This window comes from Mustela lutreola, chromosome 3 (genome assembly GCF_030435805.1).
Source record: "Mustela lutreola isolate mMusLut2 chromosome 3, mMusLut2.pri, whole genome shotgun sequence".
Lineage (NCBI taxonomy): Eukaryota > Metazoa > Chordata > Mammalia > Carnivora > Mustelidae > Mustela > Mustela lutreola.
In genome coordinates this window covers 62,643,101-62,664,039 of record NC_081292.1, presented here as the reverse complement: position 1 = coordinate 62,664,039, position 20,939 = coordinate 62,643,101, and the positions used below count along the sequence as shown (strand labels likewise).

The 20,939-nt window shown below is 37.3% G+C and overlaps 2 protein-coding genes across 6 annotated transcripts in view; one reads left to right on the top strand and one right to left on the bottom strand.

Annotated features, from left to right (window-relative positions):
• Positions 1-20,939, top strand: part of XKR9 (XK related 9) — a 92,074-nt gene that overhangs the window by 21,767 nt on the left and 49,368 nt on the right. The window lies entirely within an intron of this gene.
• LACTB2 (lactamase beta 2) overlaps positions 1-20,939 on the bottom strand; it is a 43,114-nt gene that overhangs the window by 19,912 nt on the left and 2,263 nt on the right. For all 5 annotated transcript variants that reach the window (XR_009351716.1, XR_009351718.1, XR_009351717.1 and 2 more), the window contains exons 2-5: positions 17,213-17,376; positions 11,422-11,548; positions 4,440-4,618; positions 1,933-2,081 (exon numbers count right to left, since the gene is read on the bottom strand). Coding sequence is in view for 1 of the 5 variants with exons in the window: in XM_059166250.1 (XP_059022233.1) it covers positions 1,933-2,081; positions 4,440-4,618; positions 11,422-11,548; positions 17,213-17,376 (619 nt within the window). In the remaining 4 variants the exon portion in view is untranslated. The remainder of the gene's footprint in view (positions 1-1,932; positions 2,082-4,439; positions 4,619-11,421; positions 11,549-17,212; positions 17,377-20,939) is intronic.

The window sequence follows — 20,939 nt, the reverse complement described above, 5'->3', positions numbered from 1 at the left end:
CTGTCTTTCTTGCTTCGTTTCCTGAGACTCCTTTCCTGCCCATCCACATGTGCATTCTGTGCTCCTATCATATGCAATCTCTTTGTGGGTTTTCAAACATATACAATATACATATACAATTCTCTTTTATTACTTGCAAAGCATGTTTTTCCTTCTGTCTACAATGACTTCCTCCTGTACTCTGGCTTGGAAAATTCTTGGAAATGGCTTCTTCAAAACTGGTTAAATAACTAAGTTTTTAAAGCTTTTCCAGACAAGCCTCGGTACCCTGCATCTTCCATCAGGTGAAATTTATTCCTCTTTCTTTTATGCTCTGATATACTGTGTAAAAGTCTTATAGGAAGCCTGGTATGATAGAAAAAACAAGACTTGAGTATCTGACATCTCACTTTTGAGTATGTGCTATCTGTTAGTTGTGTGCCTTTGGAAGTTACTTAGCTCACACTTTTTAAAAGTCTATTACATTGGAATAATTGTATCTTTATGTATTAAAAATTCAAGGCATATGAATTAAGGGCCTCAAATTACATTTGTAAGTGTAAACCAATGAGTACAGAGTCTACCACACAATAAGGTGCTCAAAAATGATTAAGTCGGTATTATAAGCATCTGTTGAACATGTCTGTTTTCAATAAACTATGAGTCCTTTGGGGTAGGGATGTATGTCATCTTTGTGTCTCAGTACCTAGTCTACTGTGTGGCATACAAAAGGCATCCAGTAAATACTGAATGAATAAATCTCTCTAGAATACCTATGCCATTCTATACATAACAGGTATGTGACACATTTTTACAGTGAATACAGTGACTACACCTCTAAATGCAGAATCATCATTTTGAAGGGATGGACAATTGCTTGATGACTCATCTGGGAGGGTGATTCCAGAGCTCTGTTGTCAGTACTTAAGTTAGGAATAAAAATCCCAATGTACCAATGTATAGTCTAGTGTGGCTATATTCTATTATTATGAGGAAAGGAGCTCTTTCACAGAATTTAAATATTTATATTACCCTTTTGCCAATGGCATTTTTTAATCTTTAGCTGTTTTAACCTAAGCACACTGAGTATATGATTGTTTTTTGATCACTTGGGCCAATGGAACATTAAATTTTTTTACTAATTATAATTGTCCCCAGGTACTTTTCACTCTCATGTATCTTATGGCTATACAGTTTGTAGTAGTGGGAGGTGTTTTTTGTAGTGGGAGGTTTTTTTTTTTTTAGTTTATTTATTTATTTTTTAGTAATCTCTGAACCCAACATGGGGCTTGAACTCATGACCCTGAGATCAAGAGTCAGCACACTCTTCTGCCTGAGCCAGCCAGGTGCTCCAGTAGTGGCAATTTTTAAACCCAGGTAATCTTTGCTGAAAATGGAATTATACTAATTGATTGCCTCACAGTGCTGTTATATATGTAGTCAGAGGCCACTGAAGTGAGAGCACTTTTTTCTCTACATTTTAAGTTATTCTAGCCATGTTCTTTTATATGTACTTTCTCCTCCTTCTCTCTCGTTAGGCATTGCTACTACTTTCTACTGCTATTAACCTAGTATGTCACTAGCAGATCACCCTTCTCACTTGCTATGAGCTAGGACACCAATTATCAAGATGGCTACAATAATACATAAATCATTACAAAACTTAATCATTAGGGTGTTGATAATAGTCTCTCCTACAAGATGAAGTATGTACGGTTTAATGATAGCTTGGAATGTTTCTTTTGGGTTCCCCAGGTCCGTTTCTATTTGTTTAACTTCTGTGTTCTAGAAAGTTGAGATTGCTGATCTTGAATTTATATAAGCAGCACTACTTATAAAATTAATAGACTTATTCTGTTCTAGATTGTGTTAAGTTTACCATATCTATAGTCTATTATAAAGATTATTCTAATAAAACCATTGCTATGTACAAATAAGATAAATGAAAATTACCTTGTAAATGTTTTTTACAAGCTCCATTACTGTAAATGATTTTTCAAAATTGTCACGAAACAATGTAAGAATTTGCTGTTCTCGGATATTTCTGTGAGAAATGTATTCTAGAATTTTAGCTTCAGCGTTACGGATTACTGGGCCATGTCCTGAATTAGAATTATAAAAATTATTTCAACCAGATAAAAAATATCAAGTACAAATGAAGTTAATTTGTTCTATTTAACCATAATTCATATGATGTACTGAAAAAGCACACTAAGTATATTAACAAATAGGAATTACCTGGAAAACCATACAGATAGAAGATTTAAAAATTATACTCAATGCCAAAAAAACAGATAATTATATCAAAATCTGTATGGATTATTATTATATATATTAAAAATAAACAATAAACATTTAACAATAAAAACAGCATCCACAAGAGTAAGGATCGGTAACATTTATAGAGTGCTCATTATTTGCCAGGCACTTTTCGAAAGGTTTAATATATATTATTCTTAGAAGAGTCCGATGAGGTAGCAACTATTATTATCCCTTCTTTATATTTAAAGCAGAAGCTGAGATATGGGGGGGTGGCAGATAACTTGCACACAGTTACACAGTGAAGAAGAGATGGAGCTGAAGGGCTGACTTGAGAGCTCTTAATCAATCACTCTATGCTCTTAACCACTGTGTCACACTTAATGTAAGAGATTGAAAAGGGGAATGTAAAAAGTAGCGTTATGTGACTAAGATCTATTAAAAATTCACAAGAACCGCAGTAGAATTTTAAGAATCTTACATATAAGCTAGTAATTCAGAAATGTCGACAACCCAGATTAGGTTATATTAAAATCTAGTTGCTCTTTAAGACAGTACAAATGAATTTATGACACGAGTCTGCAAGAGGGGTATTTAAAATTTTTGAGAACAAAATATTCAGAGGCGGACTCACCTGTTATCAAGTAAAGAGCATGGGCTTTGGTTAGAATATTGACAATCATTTACTTGTATGGGGCCATGAGGGTCTGAATCCCTGAGCTTGTTTCTTCAGCTGGGCAGTAAAGTGAAGTAAAGCTACCTGCTTCACTGGGTTTTTGTTTTTTGTTTTGTTTTGTTTTTAAAGTTTTTTATGTATATATTTGATAGAGAGAGACACAGTGAGAGTGGAAACACAAGCAGGGGGAGCCGGAGAGGGAGAAGCAGCCTTCCTGCCAAGCAGGGAGCCCAGTGTGGGGTTCGATTCCAGGACCCTGGGGTCATAACCTGAGCCGAAGGCAGACACTAAATCAGCTGAGCCACCCAGGCACCCCGTCACTGGGTTTTTGTGAAGACAACACAGTATAGGTCCCTGCACAGCACTGGCCAGGCTCTCATATATGGTGGCTGTGGCTATAGGACACAATTTACATATAAGCTCCTGCTGTGTCAGGAATCCGGTTTAAGGATTCATTAAAGCAAACACTCTAAGAACCATTACTAGGTAGCCTCTCATTAGCTTTGCTTCATTCAGTGTGAGTGAAACATATACTCTCTTCTCTTTAAAAACAGCTGTCAGCTTCCATTCCTCTTGTGTCATAATACGAATTCAAATGCCCATGTTTCCGATTCTCTCGGCAAGAGAAACTCATGAGAGAATATAAGGGTACTGACAATACTCTATTTACAGATCTTTCTGTGACTCTGGTTAGGAACAAGTTAGAAGGACTTAAAAAATTAGGTAACCTAGTTTCTTCTTCCTTCTGGGCCCTCTTGTTGAGTCTTATTATCTTTCTTCACTTTTAGGATGGAAGGGAGATTCATGCTGCAGAGCAGTGCGCGACAGCTGAGACACTAAAACAGGTTTCTTTTTCTGGAGAAGTGAAATTAATATAGCTTTAGAGTTGACATAGAAGCTACAGATATTTCAGTAGTGTGAGTTAAAGAAACTGAAGCTCAGAGTTCATGGCTAAAATGTGGCCTGCGACAGAAATCTAATAATTAACAAAAGTGAAGATACCAAAAGATAAATTTATTTCTTTTAACAGTTCTATTAATAGCTTTAAGGGTATTAAAAAATAAACCTTGTATCTTTATAAAGTAATTAATGTAACTCTCAGCCTTTTTAAAAAAGATTTTAGTTACTTAATTTAGATAGAGAGGGAGCATGTTGAGTGCAGGGGCTGGGGGAGGGATGGAGGTGGAAGGAGAGAATCTCAAGCCCATTCCCCACTGAGCCCAGAGCCCAATGGATAGCTGGATGCGGGGCTGGATTGCACGACCCTGAGATTATGACCTGAGCCATGAGCTGAAGACGAGAGTCAGTCACCCAATCGACTGAGCCACCCAGGTACCCCAACTCTCTAGCTTTTTTAATTGCATGGCTAGTTAAGACTTAGGGGCATAATAAAGCATAAAAAGAATTGCTTTATGGGTATCTCTTCTAACTCTGAAAACATATAAAACACACACATAGACAAATCAAAATGAACCTTCTTCATAATTTCACACAAATGGTTTGCTAGATTTAAGCAACTACCCACCTGGATATATGATATTAGCTTTGATCTTTAATAGCTCTTTTAGGGAGTTCATATAATCATAGAGGTCTTCAAATACAGTTGTTCCTTCCCCTAGGATGCAATCTCCAGAAAAGATAGCATTCTCCTCTTCTAAAAGTAGAGCCATATGATCATCAGTGTGGCCAGGTGTGTATATAACCCTGGTTAAAAGAAAACGAAGAAATAGCAGCAATTAGAAACTCTTAGGCTTAGAAGAAATTATTCTCCAGCCTTATCTCTGGATAAGACACAAGACAGCCTAATCTCAGGGCAGGGAGGTTGGTGTGGGTCCTGGAGCCTGGGGCTGTGTTTGGCCTGGGGTTCAGATCTCAGATCTCAGGGCTGGGTAAAAAGCTCCCTTTTCTCTTGTGGCCCACTGAAAATTATCATCAGAAAATTCTCTGCTTTAAATCAGATTTCCCACTCTGAAGTATAAATTTAATACTTTTCCCTTTTTTAAAAATTTTATAAATAATAAGCATGCACCAATTACAGCAAATGTTGAAAATAGAAAGGAAACTACTTAAAGGAGATATGAAGTCACAATCATTCCACTACTCAGAGACAGTGCTTTTATTATTAAAAAACATTTTGTTTTTTTTCAATTTCCTTTGCATAGATGTTTATTTTACAATATACTTTGTGGTGAGACTTTGAGAAAAAAGCACTTTCCTAAGTTGCTGTTGGGAGAGAAAAATGTATAGTATAACACATATGGAGGGGAATTTGGCATTTCTAGCAAAATTACATAACCCTTTGACCCACTGCTCCCATGGCTAGAAATTTACCGAGATTACACGTTCACAAGTACAAAAAATATATACAAGTTATTCATTACATTATTTATAAAAACAAAATATTAGGAACAACCTAGATACCTAACCATTGGACAGACACTATGGACACATTGTGATACAACCACACCATGGAATACAATGCAACAGTCATCAAAAAAAAAAAAAAAAAAAAAAGGATGAAGATCTCTGTGAACTGATATGGAGTAATTTGCAGGATATATTGTCAAGAGGTAAAAAAAAGTGTGGTTCTTTTCATGCCTCTGCTTTACTGCTGGAGCAGGCTGCAAGCTGTATCTATGTTGCAACCCAACTACCTACCCCCTGACCTTATTAGTCCAGTGTTCCAGGCCACACAAGGCAGGCCTCAGAGCAGGGAGGTTGGTGTGGGTCCTGGAGCCTGGGGCTGTGTTTGGCCTGGGGTTCAGATCTCAGGTCCACAGGCCCCTGTGCTCTGCAGCCACCCTGAGGAGGCTGCATGGCCCTGGGCCAGTCTCTGACATCAATTTTGCTGAATGTGCCACAAAGCAGATCCTTGATTCTGCCAGGGCTATAGACCCTTTGCAGTCAGGCAAGTTCTCCTGGTACCTGCCTCTTTTTGGCCATATCACCAACCACCTTTTAGCCACACAGCCATCCAGACTGAGAAGATCCGGAAACTTGGTGGCCACGTGAGCCACGGCCGCAGCCCCACTGGCCAGCATCTGCGGGGGTAATGCTGGTGGCATGTGTCACCACAGCATCAGTTTCAACACCCATTATCCAGGTTACTTTGGAAAAGCTGGTCTGAGACAGGACCACTTAAAGAGGAACCAGAGCCCAACCAGAGCCCAGCTGTCAACTTTGATAAACTGGGAACCTTGCCGGGTGAGGAGACTCAGGTAAATGCTACCAAAAACAAGATGGAAGCTGCTCCTGTCGCTGATGTAGTGTGGTTCTGGGAAAGGGAAGGCTCCCCAAACAGCCCGTCATCCTGAAGATAGGAAAGCAGAAGAGCTGAGCAGAAAATCCATGGGTGTGTGTAGGAGCTGGGTCCTCAAGCCATGGGGGAGGAGGTTCATTAAATGCTAACCAGAGGGGTGCCTGGGTGGCTCAGTGAGTTACGCCTCTGCCTTTGGCTCGGGTCATGGTCTCAGGGTCCTGGGATCGGGCCCCGCATCGGGCTCTCTGCTCGGTGGGGAGCCTACTTCCCCCCTCTCTCTGCCTTCTTGTGATCTCTCTCTCTCTCTGTGAAATAAATAAATAAATAAATAAATAAAATCTTAAAAAAAAAAAAATGCTAACCAGGGCTTTTCTCTTAAAAAATAAAGCATGAAAGAATGTTTACAGTTGCTATTTTGTCCAAGAAAGGTTGGGGAAATAAAAAGGTATACGTATATATTTCCCTATTTTTGTAAAAAGAAACGGAAGATAAAAAACTAATGAATTACAGCTGCCTATGGGGGCAGGCAGGTGGGTTGTAGGGAACAGATATGCAAGCAAGACTTATCTGATAGTAACTTTTTTTATTAGTTTTAACTTCTGAGCTATGTAAATATATATTCTAAACATAAAACTAAAACTATAAATATGAAAGAAATCAATCTTACCATATACTGGAAAGATAGCACAATCATGCTACTATTAATTCAAATAATTCTGAAATACTAAGATTATACATCTTAAATAGAATGTATCTTAAGGTTAAAAGAAATGGAAAGATATTTTGAATTTTACTTAATAGGTTTATTGTTGGCAGTGTTACTGGTTACTGTGTTTCTGAAACTGTTTTGTGTTTACTGTATGACAATATAAATAATAAACTGGTGTTGAAAAGCAAGGTTTTTACGGTGGGATAAAGAAAAAAATACATAAATGAGGAAATTAAGGTTTTGGGGGTTGTTTCTCATCTGAATTGAGGAATCATTATGAATTCATCATTTCATTTTTTTCCTTAACTCTATGAAAAGCCCCGAAGTAATGACACTCCACTAGTCTTGAGCATGCCTGACACTTAGTTCTGGATGGAACTGAAATACCATTTCCCACTCAAAGAAACCAGGGCTTCTTGCAGACGTGGTTGGCTCCAGGTCTGGGACAGGGAAAGTAAACTGTGATATGGAGACTTTTTTTTTTTTTTTTTTTGATTAAACCTATTGATGAAAGTATTCAATATTACATGAAAATAATTCCAAGAGGCATATTTCCACAACTATAAGAATATGTAAGTGTGGGTGTGCTTGTATCTTATGGACAATCTTACGAACAGACAATGCATTTACATACAATACAATACATACAATGCGTTTACAAACAGACCCCCAATCTTTTTTAATCTACAGAAACTCACTTGGAGAACCACCCTTTTTCAGAGTCTGCAGACTGTCTTATTCTTTGATGGGTTCGGAGTGTACCCTCAATTTGTCCCTCTACCCCCTACTCCAGAACTCAGTAATGGTTTTCTTTGATAACCAAGGCAACAGATTTCTTAAATTAGGGGATCAGAAATTCTAATTCTCCAGTCACCTGGGTAGCTAATGCTTTAATCTGCACAAAAACGGTGTTAAAATTCACTTCACATAGGCAGGAGGAAAAAAGGAGATGACATCAGAGATGCTTTGCTAAAGATCAGAGGAACTGCAGCTGTGGCCTTCCCATTCATCAGGTGGCAATTTATCTAATTCTGCCACTTCTGTGATAGAGTAGACTTTATAAAGATGGCTCTCTAAGGAGATTTAGAACAGTCAACAAAAGCTGTCAGACTGGCTTTTCTTTGAGAAATGGAACTCAGGTCACTAGAAAATTCTTGAAGGTTATATTCAGAATCAAATCCTACTGAAAAACCTGCTTCCTACTTTTTAACCAAAGGGTTCTTGGTGGGTATTGTCCCCATCTCTAATGTATTCCCCCCCTCCCAAATTGGCAAGCAGACCAGATCAACTGGACATCAAATACTTGAGAACTTAAGTAGATTTTACCTTCTGTTTATGGAACTTTTGCTTAATGATGAACTTTTGCTTGTTAATATTTAAAACAATTGGGTTTTACTTACTTGATAAAAATGGAAATAGGAAGCATCGTCATCAGCAAACGAAATGTTTTATTCAGATTCTAGCATAATTATAATTTATTTTTGTGAAAACGTTATTTACTAAATTATTTTTTAAAAGATTTATTTTAGAAAGACACACACACAGAAACAGAGACAGAGTGGGGAGGGGCAGAGGGAAGAGGAGAGAGAGCCTTAAGCAGACCCCACACTGAGTGCAGATCCTGAGGTAGGGCTCAAGCTCATGGCTCTGAGATCGTGACCTGAGCTGAAACTAAGAGTTGGATGCTTAACCAACTGAGACACCCAGGCACCCTTGTTGTTTCTTGATCTGAAAGCTGCTCATATGATTTGTTCAGTTTATAACAATATACCATGTTGCACATGGATGATATACACTTTTTTTTTTGTATATGTTAATAAAAAGCTTAAAATAGGGGGCACCTAGATGTCTCCGTTGTTAAGCATCTGCCTTCAGCTCAGGTCATGATCCCAGGGTCCTGGGATCGAGCCCCACACTGGGTTCTCTACCCAGCGAGTAGCATGCTACTCCCTCTCCCACTCTCTCTGCTTGTGTTCCCTTTCTTACCATCTCTCTCTCTGTCAAATAAATGAATGAAATCTTAAAAAAAAAAAAGCTTAAAATAGGGGAGTTTGGGTGACTCAGTCAGTTAAGCATCTGTCTTTGGCTCAGGTCATGATCCCGGGATCCTGGGATCGAGCCTCACATTGGGATTCCTGCTTAGTGGGGAGACTGCTTGTCCTTCTCCCCCCCCTCTCTGCCTCTTCTCCCTGCTGTGTCGCTCTCTTAAAACCTTACAATATATGGTCTGTTTATGGCAGATGGGTGGTAATTAACTACCAAGGGCCAAATGTTCTTAATCTGCAAATTAGGTATAGATCTAATATCCATGATTCTGTGATAATTAATAAACCAGTACTGTGATTCCCAAGACTTTGAGATAGGTCTTTAATGTGTGGTGGGGGAAAAGAATTGTCAAGAATACTCTCTTGTAATGTAATGTTTATTATCTTTTGGTTATCATGAACAAATTACAGGAGACACTATCATATTTCTAACAAGAACATTTTAAGAAAATGGCCCAGAAATTAGTTGGGTTTATAAATTAAATTTACAAATCAAAGGCATATTAGGAAAAAGGGAACACTGGCTTGAAAGGGGGCATGGATACCCAGTTATTTTCTCTTTCTCATTCACTTACTTATACTTATCCACTGCCCTCTTTGTAGATATTTATTACCTGTTGGATAAATATTCAGTATTTCCATATGCCAGGGACTGAGGATCTGAAGATGAATCTGGCTTCTGCTGTGTATCAGAGAAAAGCTAGTTTATCATCAAACCTCCTTCCTCTTTCTCCTGGGCATGAAGTTAAACCTTATTTCCCAGCTTCCTTATAGCCAGGAGTGAATGAATTTATTTATGACTGAATTTATAGCCAATGTAACAGAAGGTCTGGTCTATGAAAGCCTCCCATGAAAGATCCCTTCCATGCTTCTTCTCTGCCACCCACTGGACTGACTGAGGTGAACAAAGCAACCTTGAAACCAACTCTTGAGGATGGTGGATTCACAAGATGGAAGGTGTCTGAAATATTCCTGCAGGGGGGCCACTTGATAATCAGGAATCCTTCCTGGACGTTATATGACTGAGAAGAAAACTTATTTCATGTATGAACCATGATATATTTGGGGGTCGGTTTGCTACAGCCACTGGCATTAACTAATACTGTGAACCTAAGGGGTTGATGACCTTTTATGGAGATACCTACTTATACAAAAATTACAATAAAACTTAATCAGTGCTATGATAAAATAATGTAAGTTATATGAAAGTAAGAGAGGAAAGGGGCGCCTGGTGGCTCAGTTGGTTAAGCATCTGCCTTCGGCTCAGGTCATGATCCTGGGATCCTGGGATCAAGACCTGTATCAGGCTCCCTGCTCACCAGGGAGTCTGCTTCTCCCTCCCCCTCTGCCTCTCCCCATGGCTTGTCCTCTCTCTCGCTCACTCGCTCTGTCTCTCAAAAAAAAAAAAAAAAAAAAAAAGTCAGAGGAGGGAGCAGTTAATTCTGCCCAGAAAGGGTTCCTGAAATAAGTAACTTGCGAACTGAAGTCTGAAGAATGAATAGTAAGTATTTATGAGGGAGACAAGTAGGGGGAAAGCAGTGATGCATACCTGGTAAAGGGGAAGGCATGAGCAAAGGCATGAACATACATAATGTGTCCAGGTATCTGGATATGGTTAATTGTATTTGCAATGGCAGTGGTAGGAACTTAGACCAGAAAAGTGGTTTGGGGCTAGACAGTGACATGGTAAGGAGAATAAACATGATCTCATATGCACTAAGAATTACTCAAGGTTTCAAGTGACATTGGGTATGAAGGGTAGTTTGGAAAGGGGAGCCTGGAGACAGGAATACTAAATAAGAAGTAGTGGCAGTGGACATGAAGAAAAAGGGACAGCATGGGCAAATATTTTTAAGGTAAAATCTAACACGATAAGATGTGGTGGGTGGGGAAAGGGGGAGTGATAAAGAGGAACTGGAGCCAGCTTCTGTCTTAGAAGAAAAAATAAAATCTTAAGTGCTGAGAGCAGTAGGTGTTCTGAAGTCAGAAAGCAAGTAGACTGGGGGACAGAGGAGAACCCTAAGTAGTTCAGTTTTAAAATTACTGAGTATGAAACAACTTTTCGACCTGATTTAGGTCATGGGGGATTATGGGGCTGACCTAAAATGTATTTACTTTAGGTATGGGTCATCTTTTGAAATTGAGAGCATGAGAAAGTCCTGAATTTAATTGATGAGTAGAGCCCTAAACCATTCCCAGCAGGAAATACTAATCTATTTCTTAATTTAAATTTTATTAAAAAACTGGTAATCATGTAACTGAAACAAATAACTTAAAAAGGGTGGATAGAATGAAAACTCTTTCTTTTCTCCTATTTCTCAAGCAACCTGGTGTTTCTTCCCAGAGTAACCTAACAATGTTATCAGATCTTCTATATCCTTCCCGGGATGTTCCTCACTCATATAAGCAAAAATTCAGAAATCTTCCTTTATTCTCTTTTTATAAGACACATACATAACCCTCCCCCTTCCCTGATTAAAGGACATTTACTGACCTGAGAGTGGCACCTTCAGTTTTTATCACATCTCCGTCTCGCAGATAAACATATTGTTGCTTTCCATCTCCTATAATTTCTTCTCTCGGAGGATTCCGTGGGAGTTTTTTAATGCAATATGATGTGTCTAGTAACAAAACAGATGAAATATATTAAGTCATACTCTAAATGATAATTCAGCCTTTTAAGAGATGAACTTTCTTTCCTAATGTTTTTCCTGTATTTGGTTTTTGCAGTAATTTCTTAAGCTATTTCTCTACCCCATTAATTTATTTCAGCCATTTTTATTCTTTCTTGTTTCAAACTCCTTCCTTTTGTAACACTGTTGCTTAATTCATGATTTTGTTCTTCTTTAAGTCTGCAGTCTTCCTATTAGTTCAATTTTGCACTTTTGTCATTTCATGTTTCATATCTGATTTCATTAAAAGTATACTCTTTAAATTCTTCAATGAAAACAAAAAAAATAAGAGATCAACTTTTCATAGAGCTAACTGTGAATGATTGCAAAAAATATTAACATTAAGAGACAAGAGAAAATGGGATGGATTATAGCAGCCTATCTCTGGGATTTGAACCATTTTTTTCTACCTCAACAAAAGAGCTTTTTATTCTCTCAGGCACTTCTAGGTCTACATAAAAGCCTTTGTGATTTTCTAATCACTCTTATTTTATATGAAAGTTTGAAAGTAGTTCTTCATAATCATAATCATGTACTCCTAATTTTTAATTTAAAGATATAGCTTAGGTGTCCATAGCTTAGGTACTTTGATATCAAGATGGGTGTTGAAGAGGCAGCAATACAGAACCGAGGAATGTTTTTCTGTCTAATCTTAGCATATAGCAAAAGAAGTCATGGCATCATGGCAGTACTTAGTAACAAAATGATGATAACATGGTGTTCTTTCTGTAATTGCTGAAAGAAAGCCCCAAACCCAGGACTGAGATATTACATCATTAAAATAAATTTAACCCATACTACCTCTCACTGACACAAAGAAAATCAATTAACCAATCAACAGCTGGGTGCCAAGTATACTATATATAGTGATTACAAGCACTGTGACATTGAAGTGCTTAAAAACTATCACAGTTGGGGAAATAAAACTTACAGATAAGAAATAATTAGAGAGCTATACTCAGTACCATTTAATGTATGCTAAATGGGCATTTCAGCTAATAAAAGCAATAGTTTAGAGAAAGGAAAACAATTAGGAAAAAATTCACAAATATGACAGAACTTGAAATGTGGCTAAGATGAATGATTTGGGAAAAGGTACAGAGAATGATTTATAGGCAAGGGAAAAGTATTAGGAAAAGCATAGAAATGACAATGAGCATGGCAGATGTGCAACAATGTATGCTACCAACTTGTCTAATGCAAAACACTGGCTAAGACATGGAAATAAAGACATGGAGATTAGATGAGCTCAGATCATGGAAGGCCTTAAATTACCTTTCACAGAAAAGAGGAATTTAAACTCTACCATATGTGTGCCACTGTACTCTCTTTAGAAAGAAAACCAAATAGTGTTAACTGATCAATACGGCAGCTCTAGGTGGGACACTGGAGGGTGAGAGATCAGAAAGACCAGGAGGGGATGACTTGTTAATAACCCAGCTGGAAGAATGTGAGTATTAGAACTAAGGTGACAGCAACGAAACTTGGGAGAAAAAGACATTCAGAGAAAAACTCATAAGGCACAGAAGTCAGGCTAGTATAGGAGATAAGGAGATAGAAATATTGCAAATATAATAAAAATAAAACACACTGGGACTAGACCTACTCTCTCCAGCCCAAACTCTATTATTTTATATCTTAGAGGTTGAAGCAAAAAATAATATGCTATTCTGGGAAATGGCATTACATAATAAGGCTGTCTTCATTCTGGAATGAGATGGGGAGGTTTTTCGGTATGTGTTTATTTTTAATCCGTATAATTTTGTCTTTCAGGAAAGAAGGAGAGGTATTATATTTCTAGTTATGTGAGACCTCTGGCACACAATCCTTCCAAAAAACTCACCATTATCTCGAAATTACAAAACAAATGTCATACTATGAAATAACTTTGTGTCAGTTTTTAAAGTTATGTACAAACATGAAAACACACACATCTTACTCACAATAACAATCTGTCTAGGCAGGATGGAGAAGGGCATGCTGAAAGCAATCATATAATAATTGTTATATTTAAGAAAAGCTTATGGAGATATAACACAATATTATAAAATTCATCCTTTCAAAGAGTACAATTCAGTGTTTTAAAAATATATCCAAAGAGCTGTATAACTATCATCACTATCTAATTTTATAACATTTTCAAAATCCCTCAAAAAACCCCTTTACCCAACTGTAGTCACTCCCTATTCACTCCTCCTACCAGCCCCTGGCAATCACTTATCTACTTTCTGTCTCTATCATATGACTATTTTAACAGTACAAAATCTTTCTTGTTAAAGATTTGAATAATGGGTTATAACATCATTGTTAATGCTAATTATGGGAGCTGATGCAAACACATGATATTATAATACTTTCTAATGAAAACACAATCTAACTGAGAGGCATAGAAGCAAACAGTTGACTCTTAAGACCGGGATGGGAAATATATGGCAAAGACCCAACTTCAGCAGCAAAATAAATCACATATTTATCAGGTCACAAAATATATTTTATAAGATTTACTCAAAAAGAAGCCAAAACACTGGGGCAGCCTGGGGCTATATAGTTCTCATGTCTAGTAAAATTGTGGCTTCCTGCCAGCCACTGGGAGTTCTAGAATTATACACTGATTGTATCTTAAATGTTTGAAAGCAAGATTGCTGTATCTTTTCAAAGGAATCTTAGAAATGACATTTGTAATTTTGGTGTTGCCAGTAAAACCACAGGTTGTTAGCATCATAAAGCAGCTGACAAATTTCTGCCATACTAATAATTAACTGAAGTAGTAAAATGATATGGAGCAAAGAAAATAGTAGAACAAAATGGAACAAGAATGCTAGCAATTAAGGGTTTAGAGAATGAAGAAATACATGGACTCTTGAGGGGAGATTCTGAAAGGTACCTCTGAACTGTTTCAGTGCTGGGCAACTCAAGGTCTACATCCAGCTGGTCTAGCTTCAATACAGTTCAGAATGAAAGTTGATGAGCTAGTTTTCAAAGTATTAAAATTTTAGTGGCTACGAGGAAAATCGCCTTTATCTTCTTTAAATCATAATCTATTATGCAAATATTCATTATTTTGTATGGAGCAAAAAATGATTTAAAAATTTTAAAAAAGATTTTTTTTTTATTTTTGAGAGAGAGACAGTGAGTGTGCATGTGCGTGTGCACATGCAGGGGGAGGGGCCGCGGGAGGAGAGAATCTCAAGCAGATTCTTCACTGAGCATGGAGCCTAACACAGGGCTGGATCTCATGATCCTGAGATCATGACCTGAGCTGAAATCAAGAGTCAGATGCTTAACCAACTGAACCACTCATGTACTCCTAATTTTTAATTTAAAGATAGAGCTTAGGTGTCCATTAACAGATGAATGGATAAACAAATCCTGGTATAGTCCTCCCATGGATTACCACTTGGCAATAATGGAAAAACCTACTGATACTGAAACATAGGTGATCTCAAAAACATGACGCTGTGTGAAAGAAGCCAGATAGTGATTCTGTATGCTTCCATTATGTGGTATTTTAGAATAGGCAAAATTAATCTATAGTGAAATAAAGCAGATCAGTGGTTGCTAGAGGGGGAATCATTGCAGACAGGCAGGAGGAGACCTCTTTTTGGGGTCATGAGAGTATTCTTTATGTTGACTAGATTGGTCACAAAGATGTTTACCAAACTATATTCTTAAAATGGCTAAATTTTATGTATACAAATTCAAGGTCAATAAAGTTGATTTATGAAGGAGAAAAAGTAGGCCATAAACATTTAAAATGTTTAACATTAATATTTAACATTAAATTAAAACTCATGCTAAAAAATTTGACCAAAGCTAGTCAAGAACCTTCAGCATAGTTTTTTTTAAAATTTTAATTTTTTATAAACATATAATATATTTTTATCCCCAGGGGTACAGGTCTGTGAATCACCAGGTTTACACACTTCACAGCACTCATCATAGCACATACCCTCCCCAATGTCCATAACCCCACCCCCTTTCTCCCAATCCCCCTCCCCCTAGCAACCCTCAGTTTGTTTTGTGAGATTAAGAGTCACTTATGGGACGCCTGGGTGGCTCAGTTGGTTAAGCAGCTGCCTTAGGCTCAGGTCATGATCCTAGCATCCTGGGATCAAGTCCCACATCAGGCTCCTTGCTCGGCGGGGAGCCTTCTTCTCCCTCTGCCTCTGCCTACCACTCTGTCTCTCTGTGCTAGCATGCTCTCTTTCTCTCTCTCTCTGACAAATAAATAAATAAAATATTAAAAAAAAAAGTCACTTATGGTTTGTCTCCCTCCCAATCCCATCTTGTTTCATTTATTCTTCTCCTACCCCCTTAACCTCCCATGTTGCATCTCTACTTCCTCATATCATATGAGATCATATGAAAATTGTCTAGCATAGTTTTTTTAATTCACAAAATGTAATGGGTAGATAGACAAGAGAAAGGTGAGGAGAAGTTAGACTGAAAGATGGTTTCTTGTGGCATACAGTCCTCTAGGATTGTACAAAAGGAGGCTAGAGGATAACAAAGTGAGGTTAAAGCATTTTTTTTAATGGGCAGCCTGGTGATCTGGGGTGCTTTGGTTGATAACACCTTGGTGTCCTAATTGTAGTCTCAAGTCCTAAAAAAAAGACATTTAAAAATATTTAAAAACATAAGATGAATGTGTATGTATGTCCCTTCTGTGAATGAATGTTCCTGACCCTCCTGTCCTTCATCTGCCCTGAACTTGCCAAGTATACCCCAATTCCAGTAGCTCTGCTCCTGCAATGTCTTCAGTCTGGCATAGGCTCCTCTCAGATACCTGTATAGCTTTCTCCCTCTCCCTAGCCACCTTAGATACAAGCTACTGCCTTCTGTCACTTTATTTTCTCTCCCCTTTTTCTTCACTTAGCTTTATTTTTCTTCATAGCACCTATCACCTCTGACCTATTATTTATTTACCATTTACCTTCCCTACTAAAATGCAAGCTTCAGGAGAGCAGAGTTTTTGTTTTGTGCACTGCCACATCCCTTGCACCAAGAACAGGGCCTGGGCAAGAATGGTCACTTGAATTTGTTAAAGGAAGGAAGGAAGGAATTGATGTGTGTGATTGTGAGATGGGGGTAAAAGGACCAAGATGGTAAAGTGTCAGAACTTTCAGGGATGGAGAACTGTCAATACAATGATCTTTCCCCAGGATTTTCGTGTATCATAGTAATTGCCTTAAAGTTATAGAAGACCTGAGATCATGTTTAGAGTGTGGACAGTAATAGAAGCTACCTCACAGACCCATGTAGTGTTTATCACAGTGCTTGGCACATAGTAAATGCTCAAGAGTGGTTAGTTAGTATTAACTCTGAAGCAGCAACTGTCATTATTACTACTACATACAAAATCCACTAACATTCTCCCCTGGGAAAAGGGGAAAATTAAGAGGGATGAGAGTTTTGAAATAGAAAATAGGACTTTTCTTTTCCTCTTTTGTTAAAATTGGGGGCAGTATCAAAAGTATATTAATTTCTAAAAGTACCATTAAGTATATGAGGTATTCAGTAAATGACTGACCGGCTTACTTAGTTCTGTAACAGAAATAAATATTCTGAGAACATAGTTTTTCTCAAAGAGCTTAATTAATGTTTTCTGTTTACCATTATCGATGCTTTTACAAATATCTCCTATGCCTCCAGTATGATCATGGTGCCAATGAGTCACTATGATTTCCTGGATTGTTGTGTTAAATTCAGTCAGAGCCTGCTTTAAACAGCTGATATATTCTGGAATTGCTGGTTCTCCAGTGTCAATGAGGATTCTCCTGAAAATTAAATGGACGGTAATCACACAATTGGAACACAGAATTAATAGAAGCATATTTCTCACACAGATAATTCCCATTACATTTAAGAAACTGCTTAAATTGCTTGGCTTTCAACCTGCTTGAAAACCAGCTATATGACATTTTGCCCTAACTATTGTAATCTCACTGTAAGAAAAGTTCTCTGAAAAAATCTTAGAGCTCCATATAAGTCTGAACTTGGCAAGTTCAAGGCACAATAATATTGAATACTTACATACCACTTAAATATGGCACTACTCCAAAGACCTTACATACTTTAACAATTGTGTTATTCATCACAAATATTTAAAGGAGGTATTTTATTATATAACTTGCCCAAGGTTACTCTGCAAATAAATGGCAAAGCGAGCATTCAAACCTGGGTATTCTGTCTCCAGAATATGTGCTTTTATCCACTCTGCCTTTGAGATCTTTTACAACATATTCAGACGTCTCATAGATATGAAAGAATTAGATTCAGAGGTATTCCTCAAGAAACCTAGTCTTCTGCACTACATGCAAAACTTATCATTAAAGTTTTACATGGCTTCCTTCCACATGAAATTGAAAGGAATAGGGAAGCATGGGGAGATGTCTGAGTTGCTTTATTTCTTTACCTAAACAACCCTATCAGTTATATTTTTCTGCTTGTGGTTCTGAACCTTCTTTATTCTGTTTGCCCTTCCTCACCATTTCATGGGATGATGGTCTTTCTCTATAAAATTTTCCTGATTTTACATATATGTAAATAATATATATAAATATGTATATAAATATAACATATATATGTGTATATATATATAAGCAGGACATCTTCCTCCTCAAGAACCAACTCATAAATTTTTAATTCATGCTGCTTCACAATAGTACCTCCCTAATTCAGGTTGGGGGAGAGAAGGTTAGTCTTGATGAAAAGCCTCAGTCATTCACTCATTAATACATTATTAACTATAAATTATCTACTATGTGCCATGCCTTTCTTGCAAGACAAAAAATCCTGTTTGCATTCTAGTGGAAAGTGGGAAGAGGAATCTATGAGAACAAACAGTAACAGGGACAGATAAACAACATTCTGCAGAACATTCAAATGGGGTAAATATGACCTGAAATATCTGAATGGCTATTTTATATTGGATGGTTTGTTTCCCTAACCCTGTTCCCTGAGATGCACAGCCAAAAAAACCAAACTCTCCTCCAATGGGGGAGGGGTCGGGGTGGAGGTGGGACAATGGCCTTGTGATCCACAGGGTTTTATCTACACCTTAAGTTCCATAGAACAATGGCTCTACTTTACAAGTACATAGAATTATAACTGCCCCTTCTGGAGAAAGGGAAACTAGATGGATATACTGGCCCACAAATACATTATGAGGTTCTGTAGGCAGTGGATATATATGGAGGTGGTGGTTAAAAAACATTTAGGAGGCACAATCAACAGGATTTTTTTTTAAACAACTGGATCTGGAAGGAAAGGGAAAAAATGATTTTGAGGTTTCTAGGTAAGATGACTGGTGTGTGATTAATTAAGACTATAAACACTGGAGGGAGCAAATTTGAGATAAATATGGTTTGGGTTATGATGAATTTTGATGATGCTGCCAGCCATCTTTCCTTGCTTTTTCTTCATAGCACTTATTACCATGTGACATATTATATATATACTTGTTTATTAATTTTGCCTATCTCCACACCTTCTCACAGCTTACAAATTTAAGTTTGAGGGGAGAAATCTGGTCTGATTTTGCCAGGATCTAGATGGTGGCATGTACTTGATAGTAAATGTTTGTTGGATGAATAAATAAGGTAATGGCTATCTTTCATTTTATTTAATCATCAAAACAATCCCAAAATTTTACTCTCATTGTACAGATGAGGAAACTGAGACCTTGACATGTCAGACATATATGTAATATCGTAACTTGCCTAGACTTACGAATTCCAGCACACCTTTGAACCCACACCTTTCTAACTGCAATGCCCATTTTCTTTGAATATGGGGAATACTTCAGTAGGTTTTGATGGACAACTTTAGGTAATGGGTTCTTAACCTTTTTGATGTTTTGGGCCCCTTTGGCAGTGTGGGCTATGGACTAGTCTCAGAATAATTTTTTTGGAGTGTATAAAATAAAACATGTAAGATTACAAAATAAATCAATTCTATTGAAATAGTTATCAAAATTAAAAAAACATTATGCTATAGTGTTACATGTGCTTCTTTACTACCATATAAAGTAACAAGATCAGCATCAAAGCTTAGAATAATCATAACTTCTTTTCTTTTCTTTTTTAAAAATATTTTATTTATTGTTAAGAAAAAGAGAAGGAGTGCGTGTGCATGCACGCACAAGTAGGCAGAGCAGCAGGCAGAGGAAGAGGGAGAAATAGACTCCCCGCTGAGCTAAGCAGGGAGCCCAGCAGACGCTTAACCATTGAGCCACCCAGGTGCCCCAATGATCATAATTTCTAAATGGAGATGAATACACATGCAATTTTGAGATATCTATCATGACTATAATATGCAATGAAAATATTAGAGAAAAAAATCATAGGTACTGCTACTACTACTATGGTTTGTTGTCCATATTTATAATTGAATAAAGGCTAATTTTCAGTTTGAGGTATTTTAATAAGGGCATAATTCAGCCCCTCCCACCCCGCCCCGCTAAGGTGAGACTCCCTGAACTATATCGTTTTTAGGACCATAGAGTTCCAATTAAGAACCCCTGATTCTGGTAGAGGAGGAAGAGAAGAGATGATAAAATCAGGTCTGAGTTACTATGAATGAATTATTATTTGTTGATGTACTCCTAGTAATCTAGAATAGTCCTGGCCACAAAGTAAGCACTCAATATATATATGTTGAATAAGTTTAGTTCAAATTCTAATGAATGATTACCATGTATAAGATACTGTGTTATGTTCATTATAAGATGCAAATCATTAGGTATTTTCTGAGCACCTACCATGAACCTAGTGTTGTCTGGATGCTATGATGGAAGAAGTGATAATAGTAGCTAACATAATAGTATGCTTTCCATATGCTAGGATTTGTTAAGTGCTTTTGATTAGATTTTTCATTTAAATTTCACTGAATCTTCATAATATCCTTTGAGGTGGATGCTATTCAATTCTCAGTGTACAGATAAAGAACCTGAAGCTTAGATAATCAACTGCCTTGTCTGAAGTCATAAGCTAGGGTTTGGATTTAGGTGACAAGAGTACAGAGTCTTAACTCTAATTACTACATTAGATTGCCTTTCCCTATTAAAAGATAAACTATTTGCCCTCCAGGGAGTTACAGTTTTGGTAATAAAGGTTAAAACTGCAGCTTTTAGAGTTTCTTGAGCAGAAGAGAAACATGGAAATACGCTTCAGAAGATCTATTATTTATCCATTCAAATGTTACTGAGTACCTATACACTAGGCATCACACTAGGTTTAGTAATGCTTTAGGGAAAATTCATTTGAAATCCAAATGAATTTCCAAATGAAATTCATTTGGTATTCCCTAAATTCATTTAGGGAAATTCATTTGACACGAA